Here is a 13,716-nt window from a genome sequence, read left to right as displayed (position 1 = left end):
CAGAAGGGGCACAGGACTATATACTATACATTAGAAAATACCTATTCAGGAATGCAAAAACTGCTTTATTTTAATAATTATATTAGACATAAATTGTAGCTTTGCTTATAACCATTCCATACATTTGGAATAGTGACATTTATCTTAGAGTGAATTAAATTTTCTTCACCCCTAACCTTTTTTCATGATATAAACTACATCCTGTTTGTCAAAACAATGATGCTTTGCAACAGTCTACAGAGTATCCTGGAAAAAAATTAACACATTTTCATCTGGGTAATAGGCAGCTTTAGACAGCCATCTCCATTTTAATAGCTGGGTGAGGATTGTAGTCTTCAATCAGGAAGTCCTCAGTCTTGAAATCATCGATGGTTTCAACTTTTCGAAGAATTCTGAGCTTAGGAAAAGGTCTTGGTTCTCGCTGAAGCTAAATGTAAAGTTAAGAGGAAGAAATCAGATTATCACTTCAAATCTACAGAAAATGACCCACATGAATGTTCCTATAGACAGCAAATTTTTTTAATTTTTAAAAATTAATTTTAGTCTTCTATTTCCCCCCCCACAAAGAAAAACCTCAAGAAAAATAAGAGTAAAAGAGAAAAAGGAGCTATAGTCTGTGTTCAGTTCAATCTCTGGGATAGATCATTCTTTATCATACGTCTATCAGAAGTTGTGAAGTTGCTTCAGTTTTTTCCCCCCACAGTTGCTATTGCTAATTGTATTTTCTTCTAGTCTGTTCTTTTCCAGTCCCATTTATTCTATTCTCTCCTTTCTCGTTGTCCCTCCTCAAAACTGTACTGTATTTGACTACTCTCCCATGATCTTACCCCTCTTCTATCATCTACAATCCCCTCCCCCAACTTTCTCCCTTCCCTTTCCTCTCCTTTTCCCTCTAGGGTAAGATAGATTTTTAATACCCTATTGAGTGTGTATGTTGTTTCCTCTCTGAGCCATTTCTGATGAGAATGAAGGCTTTCTCATTTCCCCCTCACCTTCCCCCCTTCCACTCCATTGCAAGTTTACTTAACTCTTTTATGTGAATTATCTTACCCTCTTCTACCTTTTTCTCCTGCCAGTACATTCCTCTTCACCCCATTACTCCATCTATACCATTATATTCATTTCCCTCCTGTGCCTTGTCTATACATGCTAACTGCTCTAATGAGAAGGTTCACGAGTTATCAGTACCATCTTCCCATGCAGGAATACACACAGTTCAGTATCATTAGGTCCCTTTTAATTGTTCCTTCCTGTACAACCTCTCTATGCCTTACCTGAGTCCTGTACCTGAAAATCAAACTTTCTGTTCAGTTCTGGTCATTCCAACAATAAAGTGTGAAAGTCCTCTATTTCATTTAATGTTGATCTTTTCCCCCGAAAGATGTTCAGTTTTGCTGGATAGCTGGTTCTTGCTTATAAACCAAGCTCTTTTGCCTTCCAGAATACTATATTCCAAATCCTGAGTCCTTAATGTAGAAACTGCTAAATCCCATGTAATCCTGACTATAGCTCCATGATATTTGAATTATTTCCTACTGGCTGCTTGTAATATTTTATCTTTGACTTCAGAATTCTGGAATTTGGCTATAATATTCCTGGGGTTTTTGGGGGGGAATCTTAGAAGGTGATTGGTGGATTCCCTCAATTTCTATTTATCCTCTGCTTCTAGGATATTAGGGCAATTTTCCTGGAGAATTTGCTCTAGGCTCTTTTCCTGGTCATAACTTTCAGGTAGCCCAATAAATTTTAAATTCTCTGTCCTAGATCCATTTTCCAGGTCAGTTGTTTTTCCAATGAGATATTTCACATTTTCTTCTAGTTTTTTTCATTCTTTTGGTATTGTTTTATTGTTTCTTGATTTCTCACAAAGTCCATCAGCTCTATTCTATATCAGAAGAAGTTATTTTCGTCAGAGATCTTTCTTATCTCCTTTTCCATCTGGCCAATTCTGCTTTTTAAGGTATTCTCATTGATCTTTTGGTTTGCTTTTTTTCCATTTGACCTAAATGAGTTTTTAAAATGTTATTTTCTTTTTTTGCTATCTCTGTCCCCAAAAGACCAACTCTTATTTTTAATGGAGGCTTTGGATACAGAAGCTTAGACTTTGTCCACTTCTGAGTATTATTTGGATCCTCCATGGGACTTATCTAAGGTCAGATTCTTTTTCTTCTGTTGTTTACTCATTTCTCCAATCTGATCTGATCTTAATGCATTTTTCAAGCTTCTGAGTGTTTTTCAGATTACACCCCCCCCCCAAATCCATGCCTTCAATGTCTTATGAGAGACTTTGACTATTATCCTGGCCTGTGCTTTGGTCTGTGGATGGTCACAAGCTCTCCCCTCTGTCCTGGAGCTGTGAGAGGGTCTCTTCCCTGCTCCTCTACGGCAGGATCTCAGTATAGGCAAAGCCACAGTCCTATTGGAGAAACCTCAACAATCTCCCCCAACCCTGTTACCCCATGGGCCGAGTCCTCTGGAAGCAGCTGCCAGGCTTTTTAGGCCTGCTTCTGCTTCCCAGTCAGGATTATGCTGGCCTGGGCTCCAACCTTACTCTGTCCAACAGAGTTTTTCCCCTGGTCTAACAAGTTGTCCTTTGCAATTCCTGGGCTGAGAGGTCTGGAATCTCCTACTGCCACAAACCCTGGCACTCCCAGGGATCCAGGTGCCCCATAGGCTATTTCTGGAAGACTAGAACTTGTTTGCTCTGTGCAGTGCACCTGTGTCGCCCCGTGAAACAAACAATGTCCGTGGATCTTCCAAGTTGCCTTGGCCAGAAATTTGTTTCACTGGGTCTTTCTGTAGATTCTGCCACTCTAGAATTTGGACAGTCATAATTTTAAGGCATTTGGAATGTTCTGGAGGAGAGCTTCCTGACTTCATGCTGCCATCTTGGCTCTGCCCCAGGCACCCACCGTACTTCATAAGGGGTGTAGCAATACAGCATACATTCAGGCTGGTCCAGAAAAGATGGGACTTTCCAAGATGCCAAACATTCATTACTGCAAGGATCAATGTCTTCACTTCATTCCCCCAAGTAATGGAAATCATAGAATACTATATATATTTGGAAGAATGAAAGTAACAAGTAACCCAGAGAGTGACAGAAAAGATTAGTGGGTATGGAAGATAGGGTTAAAAAAAAACCCAATACTGGCAAATGTATTCACTACTGATACAATGATTAAGAGTCAGAAAAAGATAAGTTCAAATCTAGTCTGAGACACTTTCTACTTGTGACCCTGAGTAAGTCACTTAATGATTACCTGAAAGGATCCACTGGATAAAGAAATGGCAAAACTGCCATGAAAAGGCTATGGATAAATGGTCTACAGGGTCACAGAGTTAGGCACGATCAATATATGTGCATATGTATACAGACATGAACTAGATGGTGCAGTAGATACCAAACCTGAAGGCAAGAAGATTTGAGTTAAATCTAGTCTTGGACACTTACTAGCTGTGTAACCCTGGTTAAGTCACTTAACCCTGTTTGCCTTTAACTGGAGAAGGAAATGACAAACCACTCCATCATCTTTGCCAAGAAAGCCCATGGATAAAGACAGAATAAAATACAAGTGAATGACTGAACAAAAACAATACATACATATATACATATACATACATAGATATACATATTCAGAAAATTTATCTTACCTGAATTTTCAATGGTTCAATATGATTCAAGTATATATGAGCATCTCCCAGAGTGTGTATAAAATCACCTGGCTGAAATAGTGAGAAGAAACAAAGCAGTAATGGTGTTAGTTTAGACTCAGATCAAAGAAAACACATTAGAGAGTACAAAATCCACTTTTCCCAAAACAAAGTATCCTAAACAACTTGGATAAAAAAAATGTCATGTTATAGACTTTAATAAATCTTGAACTTAGCATGCTTGTTTAGACTTGTCCTTTCCATAAAATGTCACAAAATCATAGATTTGGACTAGAAGATCCCTCATAGATCAAGTCTATTATCCTCATTTTAATTTTTTATTAATATTTATTGAGAAATTCAGGAAGCATATTGACTCCTAATTTTATGATCAATTTCTATTCATTTTAAAATCCTTTCCATATAAATGCTTTTAATTTTTATTTAAAGTTTTGAATTCCAAATTCTATCCCTCCTGCCCCTCCCCATTCCTGAAATAAGCAATCAGATAAAGGTCCAATTAACATCCTCATTTTAAAGATGAGGAAACTGAGGCTGACAAAAGTGATTTTTTATATAGTATCTGAGAGGAGATTCAAACCCAGGTCTTCCTGACTCCAATTTAGGATTCTGTCCATTCCAATACACTGCCTCTCATCATTATTGTAATAGTAGACAGAAACAAGGAAATTAAAATTTTAGTCCTCAACTTTATTGGCAGGTAAAGAATAAAACACTTTTTTTTAAAAAGATTTTATAATTACCCCATTTGATCCCCCCAAAGTGATGCATGATTATTCTAACACTGAAGAACAACTTGAGAACAGGTTCTCTACCTTCAGGCCTGTGACATGAGCAATCATGTAAGTGAGCAAGGAATAACTGGCAATGTTGAATGGCACCCCAAGGCCCATATCTCCAGACCGCTGGTAGAGCTGACAAGAAAGCTCACCATTCAAGACATAGAACTGGCAGAGAGCATGGCATGGAGGCAACGCCATCAGAGGAAGATCTGAAAGCAGCAATGTGACAAAAGGAGACAGGAAACAACTATCAGAATAGCTCCAAAGATAGTAAATTTGATAGATTAAAAAACACACCAGTTGCATATTAAATTCCTTATTTAACCTGGTCTCCAAATAACTGGTGAAAATAATAATAGCTGGTATTTATAAATCAAAGAGCTTTATAAACATTTCATTTCAATATTAACCTCATTTTACAGAGAGGAAGGAAACTTAGGTAAAGGTTAAGTGACTTGTCCAGGGTCACAAAGCTAAGTATCTAGCTGAGGCTGGACTTGAACTCTGGTCTTCCTGACTCCAAGTCTAGAACTCTATTCACTGAGCCACCTAGAAAGCCAGTGTTAGCGAGAGAAAGATAACCAGTCATTGTATTAACCCTAGTTAGATTTTAAACTCTCTGTGGTCAGAAACTCTTAACTTTATTTATTTACTCTTTGTAATCGTTGGTGATTGGCACATAATTTGTTATTTTTAAGTTGCATCCAATTCTTCATGACTCCATTGGGGTTTTCTTGGCAGATACACTACAGTGGTTTGCCATTTACTTCTCCAGCTCATTTTACAGATGAGGAAACTGAGGCAAACGGTTAAATGACTTGCCCAGGATCACACAGCTAGTAAGTATCTGAGGTTAATTTTGAACTAAAGTCTTCCTAACTCCCAAGCCAGTGTTTTATACACTACCCGCCCAGCAACAACAACTAAGGTTGTTTCCTTTCACCTTTAAAATTATACAATCTTCTGGATTCTCTTTGTGCTCTCATCCAACTGTTTCTAAATATTTCTGAGGTGGTCCCCCCTCCCCCATTAATGTAGCTTTCCAGAACAAAACTACTAAGAAATGCTTTTGCACAGGTGACTGGTCAAAGTTTCAAGGAACATCCTTACTCCATAATAGTAACATTTAATTTTTAAATTCTTCCTAAATGCTTCAATCCAAATGGATTCTGTTTTTTGAAAAAATCAGTAAGCACTAGTAGCTGGTTTATGATCATTATTTATTGTAGGGGTAGCTACCTTTAGGATTCCAAGCACACATAATGATCCTTCGGTCATCAGGGTTGGTTTTGATTGTGTCAATGACTTTTTGAAGTTGATCCACTCCTTGTCCAGAATAATCTGAAGGGAAAAAATTCCAGAAATATTTATTAACAAAAAGTTTTGATGTTTTTTTTTTAAACAGCAGAGTTAAAAGATAAATTAAGGAAGCTATGTCCTCAAAGGGATGCCAAGTAGAACAGGTGATGGATATGGTTCAGATCAGATAGGCCAAGACCCAGGAATTTACAAGAGCCTGTGATGACAAGTGCTTTATTGTGAATAGAAATCGTTATTTTTAATTTCAATTATATTGTTGAATTCCAAATTCCTAACATCCCTCTCCCCAAACCATTGAGATGGTAAGAAAAACAAAGCCCATTATTACAACTAGGCATAATCATGAAACAAATTCTCTATTATTTCTCTATGTGTTAACACCTAGATTATCATAAATCTATAAAGCAGGACTGGGAAACATCATTCAGTGGCTTTATTTGGTCAAACATTTAATTCAGTCCTAAAAAGCTACTAGATTTATTGAATTTTTGAGTGCCTGCCTATGGTTATGGTTGCCTTGGTAACACCAGACCACTATGACCCTCTGACCAGAGGTTTTCTGCAAATGGGAGAATAAACTAGCAAAAATGGGAAAGCTGGACTGATGGAAAGTCATTAGTTTCAGCTCTGAAACTAAAAAAAGACAAGAACTATATATAAAAAAAAATGAAGGTCCTAGAGCTTAAAAAAGTGTCTGGGGAATTGTGCTTGTTAGCCCAATGTCTTGGGTTCAATGCTACCTCTTCATACTCAGTAGTTGCATGATCTTAAAAAATTCATTTAACTTCCTTGTGCCTCAGTTTCCTCATCTGTAAGATGAGGGAGTTAGACTAGATGATCTCTGAGGCTGCCCACACTATTATCTAATTCTCCTATAAAGACCCCACATAGTATTTTTTTGCTCTCCCAGTATACATTTCTTATTTCTCTACCCTCTTCTCTGAAATAGAATACACCTACACTCTTGGCAACATTTGTGAAAACCTGACTCACTGCTCAAGACTCCTGACCTGTATTCATCTCTTTGTATTCTGCCCCAAAATGTCTCCACTGGAAGCCATACACTGGTCCCAAATCTCCTTCCTCCCTGGTAGTGAACCCCTGCTTGTCCAAAAAGTCTCGAGATCCATTGGCATCCCAGATTTTCACTCCTTTGGCAGATAGCTCCTTAGCATTTGTGGACCCCTATAAGAAATGAAAAAAAGTCAGTCACATGTCAGAAAACAAGGGCTTGGCATGATGGCATCACCTATCCTTGGAAATTCTTGTCCTCTGTGAAAACAGAGAGAGGCACCTCTATCCCTCAGCTTCTGAAAAAGGCAGGACAGTGCAGGAGCTACACCTGGGAGGCACAATACGTGGGTTTTGGATGCAGTGACTGCCCCAGTCTAGACAAGTTACTTACTTTCTTTGACCCAAAGCTTCTTTATCTGTAAAATGGGGAAAATACAGGTGAAATCTACATTGCATTGTATTTACCCTCACAGGTCTATTATAAAGATCAAAATGATTCATGAATTTAGAGGGTATTTTATAGGATTATCTTGGAAGGTAGGTCAAAAAGGTAACTATTATTCCCAATTTCCAGATAACATAATGCTTACTGAATAAAAACTGTCACATAAATATAAACTAAAGAATGTCAATGTATTCTCCCAACAGCAGGTTCATATTTCTTGCCCTTTCTCTCTTATAACTTTAACTTAAAAAATATTACCTTCTTTAAAGTCAATTCTTCCTTTATCTTCTTGCCTTTTCCTAAGTACTATTACTTTCAATGCATTTTTTCCACCTTCCAAATAACTCTTCAAAATTGTCTATTCTACATTCTTATCTCACAAGTTTCTTGCCTTGTCTCATTTCTCTAATCTATTCTTTCAATCTAGTCAAGGTTTATTAAGCACTTATTATATAATCAGTACTGCTAGGTCCTGGAGATAAAGAGAAGGAAAGATCTTGGTCCCTGCTATCAAAGAAGTTATATGATCATTATATACTTAAATGCATCTGAGAGATGAGAATGGAAGAGGAGATTAAAGGAAAAGGAATAATTTACAGCTAAGGGAAGAAGCTTTCTGAAGGCAGTGGACCTTGAAAAGAATTTTACCAGCTTCCAGGTCTGAGGAACAGTATGTGCAAATCAGAGAGGGAAGAACAGGATGAAATGAGGGAATGAATAGTGGTAACAATTTGGCTGGAATGTAGATTCTGTCCACAGGAGTACATTAAGCCACATTCTGGAGTACCTTACAGGTCAAGCAAAGATGACTGCACTTTGGTGGGCAATGGGGAGCTACTGAAGATTGAGCAAGGAAATGAGCAAATTTTTAGCAGCTATGTGAAGGAAAGTCTGGAGGAAAAAAACAGTCAAAAGGCTATTTTAAATAGTGTAAACAGGAGAGTTAATGAGGGCTTACATTAGTGTGTTAGCAGTGGGAATGGGTTAAATGTGAAAGATACTGCCACAGTAGAACCAACAGGACTTAGGAATGGATGAGACGTGGGGAGGGAGAAGGATGAGTCAGATTTCAAGTCAATAAATATTTACTAAGCACCTATATATCATGCAAAAGACGGTCCTTGTCACAAGTAGCTCACAACCTAATAAGGAAGACAACATACAAACAACTAGTGAAAACTAGTCATGGACAGGACAAGATAGAGACAATCAACAGAAGGAAGCACTGAGACAAAGGGGGCTTCTTAAAGGTTTTGGCTAGTCTTGAAGGAAACCAAGGAAGCTGAAAGGGAAGGAAAATTTCAGGCATGGAGGATAATCAGAGAAAAATGCCCAGAACCAAGACATGAAATATTCTAGTTGAAAAACATCAAGGAGGTTGGTGTCACTGTACAGGTCTTAAAACCTCTTTGAAAAGCCATCAGGAATTATGCCCAACGTCTGAACCCTTTGACTCAGCAATACCACTACTAGGTCAGTATCTAAAGATGATACAGAAAAAAGAAAAGAACCTCTATGTTCTAAAATATTTATATCAGTTCTCTCTATGGTGGCAAAGAACTGGAAATTGCAGGGTGCCCATCAATTGGGGAATGACTGAACGAAGTGTGGTACATGATTGTGACGCAATACTACCATGCTATAAGAAATGATGAACTTGATCTTAGAAAAACATGGATAGACTTGCACAAACAAAGAGGGAATGAGCAAAACCAAAAGAATTTTGTATAGACTAACAGTAACATTGTCTTAAGAACAACTCAAATTAATCACAAAGGTATATATGAAGGAAGGTGCTATCTGCATTCAGAGAAAGAACTGATAAATAGAAATATGTATATAATGGTATTTATAGACTGTAATGGTAGCCACAGAGGGTGCAAAGGGAAGAAAAAGAAATTTACATGTTAACGTTTATATTTATATATTTGAAAGCAGTAACAAGTTGCATATCATTTGTAGTTTCACGTGCAATCAATTTGTATTACACTTGTTTTGTTTCAAAATTAAAAATAAAATAACTTTACAAAAATAGGTATATCATCAAAAGAAACATAAGAGGAAAAGCAGATTGGGGACTTGAGAGGAAATAAGGAGTTCTGCTTTAGACCAGATGATTTTGAGATGCTTACATAATATCCAAGTGTAATACCAGCAGGCAATGAAAATAGGGGAATGGAGCCTGGGGAGAGATTAAAACTACACTTGAGAATCATTTGCATGAAGGAGAAAACCAGAGTCATCAAAATAGAGGAAATTGCCAAGGCAGAGAAAGACTCTTGAGAACACAGAACTGAGGACATCACAGTTAAGGAGCAGAAGAAGGAAGACCCTTAAGAGACACTGGAGGACATGCAGGAGACCAGTTTCCATTTTCTCTCCCTCAGCTCCCATCTCAATGACTTATTGTTACTCAGTCATCCCCAACCACGATCCCATTTGGGGTTTTCTTGGTGAAGATACAGGGACGGTTTGTCATTTCCTTCTCCAGTTCACTTTACAGATGAAGAAACTTAGGCAAACAAGGTTAAGTGACTTAACCAGGGTTATACAGTTTTATACAGCTAAAAAGTGTCTGAGGCCACATTTGAACTCAGATCTTTCTGATATAGGGCTGGTGCTCTATCCACTCTGCCACCTAGCTGCCCTAGACTTTTGATTTAGTGCTACCAAAACAATTTCTAATCTTAGTTCTGGTTCAAAGTCTAGGAAATTGAATCTTTTTTGATAATGGGATAATTAGTCTAACAGTGCTACTGAATCAAGTTCTAGAGTGTTCTTAGTTCTAATCAAAGTCTAGAAAATTGAATCTTTTTTGATAATACGTTTTAGGATTAATCTAATAGTTCAACACCCAGGAAGATACATTAGACCTTCCATAGAATATCCATCACCTCCAGGAGTGAGAATCTACTACTTTATGGGTAGAGGAAGATGGCCAGAATATGACAAGCACTGAGGATGAAGAGGAGTTTTTGCACATGGCCAATTATACCTGTCTTCTCTTCCCTGTGAGCCATTTTTCATTCAGTTCTTATGAATAGTGAAACTTTTGCAGTTTTACTTTTTTTAGCTTTAAAAAATATATGTTGAGATCTTTTTTATATTGACTTCATTTCCAAATATTCTCTCCCCCTCTTTTATCTGAGGAGTCAACTCTTGAGGAAAAAAAACAGTTCAGAAAAACTAACCAATACAACAGTTTTCTAGTATATATGTTATCCCACACCCATAGTCCCCCTCTTCTGGAGCTTCTATTTTCTAAGCAGAAAACTATACTTGCTTGAGGCAGAGTTTTACATCTCAATGCTAGGGAAAAGAAAATCAATAATAATGCTAAACTTCAAGTATCCAGCTAGAAAGACCTTACCTTAATAAACCACAACAGTTCCTCCAATACACCCTTCCAGAACACACGCTTGGTTGTCAGCAAAGGGAACTCATCTTAAAAAAAAAAATCCACAAAGAAAATTGCATTAGGAAGTAAGGCCACCCTAAAAGGGTTCCATGAGAATTTGTGAAAGGGGAGCCACTGGTTTCCAGAAGCATAGAGCACTGATGTATCCTATATTAGTAAAAAGTCAAACAGAAACCATGGATTCAGTTCAACTAGCCTGTGTTACCACCTGCCACAGACAATAGGGGGTGTTCTGCTAGAAAGGTTGAGATATCAAAATGAAAACAAAAATGTGTTCTAGTGGGTCACACAATCTGCCTCTTTAGCTCAAATGTTGTGGATCACCATGAAAATGTCCTTCAGGAAAAAGTCCCCGAATCTTGGAGGATGCCAGAGAAGACCCAGCAGCACTGGGCTACTACTATTCTACAGTCCAAATGATGACTTGCTCAGAGTCCAGCTGGGCCAAAAAGAAATTAGGCTAAAGGCAAATGAAAGGATTAAAAATTAAAAGTCTAACTTTGGATCATTTGCTTAGACAGAACAGACTCTAAACCATATCTAGTATGTGAAATGTCTGCTTTACTTCTTTATAATCTCTGGAGAATAAACATCATTTGCATTGGGCAAGGATTAATTTTTTTTTTACATCAATATTGTGAGCATAGTTGGAAGGAACTTCGGAGGCTATTTTGAGTACAGCCCTTTATTTTAAAGATGAGGAATTGGAAAGCCAGTATTCAACTGACTTAGCCCAAATCATAGGATACTAGGCAAGCAGGTTCTGTACTCCAAATCCAGGGTTCTCCCTACTTGTCTCAGCAGATTTTCAAGGGGAACTTATGCCCCCAAAAGATTTTTCTGTGGGGTTTCTAGGCACCCTTGAGAGTCATGGGTAGTATCTTACCTTCCTTTGTGCTGGTATACAAGCTTCAATTAGTCTGACTCCAAAGGTGCCAAGCAGGGCAGGCTATCAAAACTACATATCCCCGGGTATCAATAACCCCAAAGTAATTGTAGAGAGCTTGATTAAACCTACTGATTTTTCATGAAACTGAAACGGATGGTGTATTTGTGGGATACAGATGAAGAGGCTACATTAAGCCTGCATTGAGGGTCTCTCATTTTCTGTCAGTGATAGAAGTGAAACTGGTGGGGATGGCTAGTCAGAAAAACTGAGGGGCAGTGAGTGGGCAGGGAAAGAAACACACTTATGATTATTGCTCCAAACATCCCCTTGATTTGTTCTAACTTCAACTTTAAATATTGCATGAAATTTCTAAATCCAAGTTTTCCATTCTTTACTCAAATGGTACTTTGGCCATGGATTCCCAAAACTTTGATAGGGAGGGGAATCAACAAAAAACAAAACTTTCTTACAGGACTTTACAAAACAGATAATAGTACTTTAACTATTACTATTATCTCAGGGAGTTGTTTTACTTTTTTTGTCTCTAGTGTCTAACATATAGTAGGAACTTAAAAAATTCTTCTTGATAATTATAGATTCACCATCTCCTGCTTGAGGAAAGAGGCAAGAAGTGGAGCAAGTCTTAGAAATGCAATGCGTTTTCACAGAGTGGCCATTTTCTTCTTCAGGAGATAAAGACAGAGGTTAAATGAATTGACCAGGATCACGCAGATAGTACTTGGCTCTCACATGGAGGCAGGAACCAAAGGATCAGAGGATCTCAGAACTGGAAGATACCTCAAAGACCATTCAAGTCCAACCCCCTCAATTTAAAGATGAAGAAGATGAGGCAGTTCAAAAGCAGCTGGTCAGGGAAAACTTAAAAAATTGAAATCTAGATTCAGGTTCTGGCTAGCTGTGTGACCCTAGGCAAGTCACTTAACCTCTGCTACATTCAATTTCCTCATCTATGAGATGGTAATAATAACAATCTGGGGCGGCTGGGTGGCGCAGTGCAGTCAGGAGGACCTGGGTTCAAATCCGGCCTCCGACACCTAGCTGTGTGGGCATGCCACTTAACCCCAATGCCTTGCAAATAATAATAATAATAATAATAACAATCTACCTCCCAGGGTTCTAGTGAAGATATTAAGAGCTTTGGGAACTTTAAAAAGTTATATGAATGCTAACTATTATTGAAATAACTTGGCCAAGGTAATAACCAGCAGAGAAGGGTAAGCATCAGACCCTGGCATTAGCTGAGGGCATCGCTGCTCATCTCTCTGAGCCTAAGGGGAAGGCGCCGCGTGGGATGCCCTTGGCCCCCTGGGCCCCAAGGCCAGTGCCCAGCGCTGGCTCAAGGACCCTGGATCTGGTGCCCTCAGACACGGGTTCCAATACCCACACCGGAACCTTGGGATCTGGGCAGCCGGCTGGAGGGTGGGCAGAATGCCCTCCCTCAGAGCCGGGGTGACCCTGGGCAAGGCTGGCTTCACCCCGCCTGCCTCAGTTTCCTCATCTGTACAATGCGCGGGAGAACGGCCAACCCCCCCCCCCAGTCTCCCTGCCAAGGGCGCGAGTACTCGAATAACCAACAACCGAGCAAGTCTTTAGTTTCTGGAAAAAAAAAATAGGGGGAGGGGGAGGGTTGGCATGAAAACCGAGCGTGGCATTCTAGTGACCCAGCTCGGTCCCGAAGAGGGGGCGAAGCCGCCCGGCCCCGGGGAAGGCGGGCCGTGAGGCGGCGGAGGGTGATGGAAACACGGGATTTCAGTAACAATGCACCGAAGGCCCCAAAGCCGGCGGCTCCCGGGCGCCGCCGCGGCAGTCCCACCTCGGAGGCCGTAGCGCGCCTGCAGGCCGAACACGGACAGGGTGCCCACGCCGGTGCGGTCCTCCTTCCTGCAGCCGTCCCGCAGGATCAGCTCCAGCTGCGCCAGGTACTGCTTCTCCCCGTGCGGCCGGGGCTCGGCCCGGGGCTGCGGGGTGCCCGCCGCCGGCATGGCAGCGCGGGGAGCGGCGGCGGGCGCTGAGGCGGCGGGCGCGGGGGCGCTCGGTTGGCGCCTTTTTTCTCCCCGCGGGCCACTCCCCTTCCTGCTGCGCGCGACCCGGAACTTCCGGCCCTCCCCGGCCGCTGGGGCCTGACACCTGACCCGCGAGGCCCCCTCCCGCC

The 13,716-nt window shown here is 40.1% G+C and overlaps 1 protein-coding gene across 1 annotated transcript; it reads right to left on the bottom strand.

Moving 5' to 3' along the window:
- Positions 1-44: 44 nt before the first annotated feature.
- On the bottom strand, positions 45-13,580 carry TYMS (thymidylate synthetase). Its single transcript, XM_074206506.1, has 7 exons — positions 13,378-13,580; positions 10,607-10,680; positions 6,788-6,962; positions 5,697-5,798; positions 4,491-4,666; positions 3,655-3,726; positions 45-427 (listed from the first exon to the last, which is right to left on the bottom strand). Exons 1-7 carry the CDS (start codon positions 13,544-13,546, stop codon positions 290-292), a joined length of 906 nt encoding a protein of 301 aa, XP_074062607.1. The 5' UTR covers positions 13,547-13,580; the 3' UTR covers positions 45-289.
- Between the last annotated feature and the right edge of the window lie 136 nt (positions 13,581-13,716).

This window comes from Macrotis lagotis, chromosome X (genome assembly GCF_037893015.1).
Source record: "Macrotis lagotis isolate mMagLag1 chromosome X, bilby.v1.9.chrom.fasta, whole genome shotgun sequence".
In the NCBI taxonomy this organism is placed as follows: Eukaryota; Metazoa; Chordata; class Mammalia; order Peramelemorphia; family Peramelidae; genus Macrotis; species Macrotis lagotis.
This window is presented reverse-complemented; position numbering and strand designations above follow the sequence as displayed.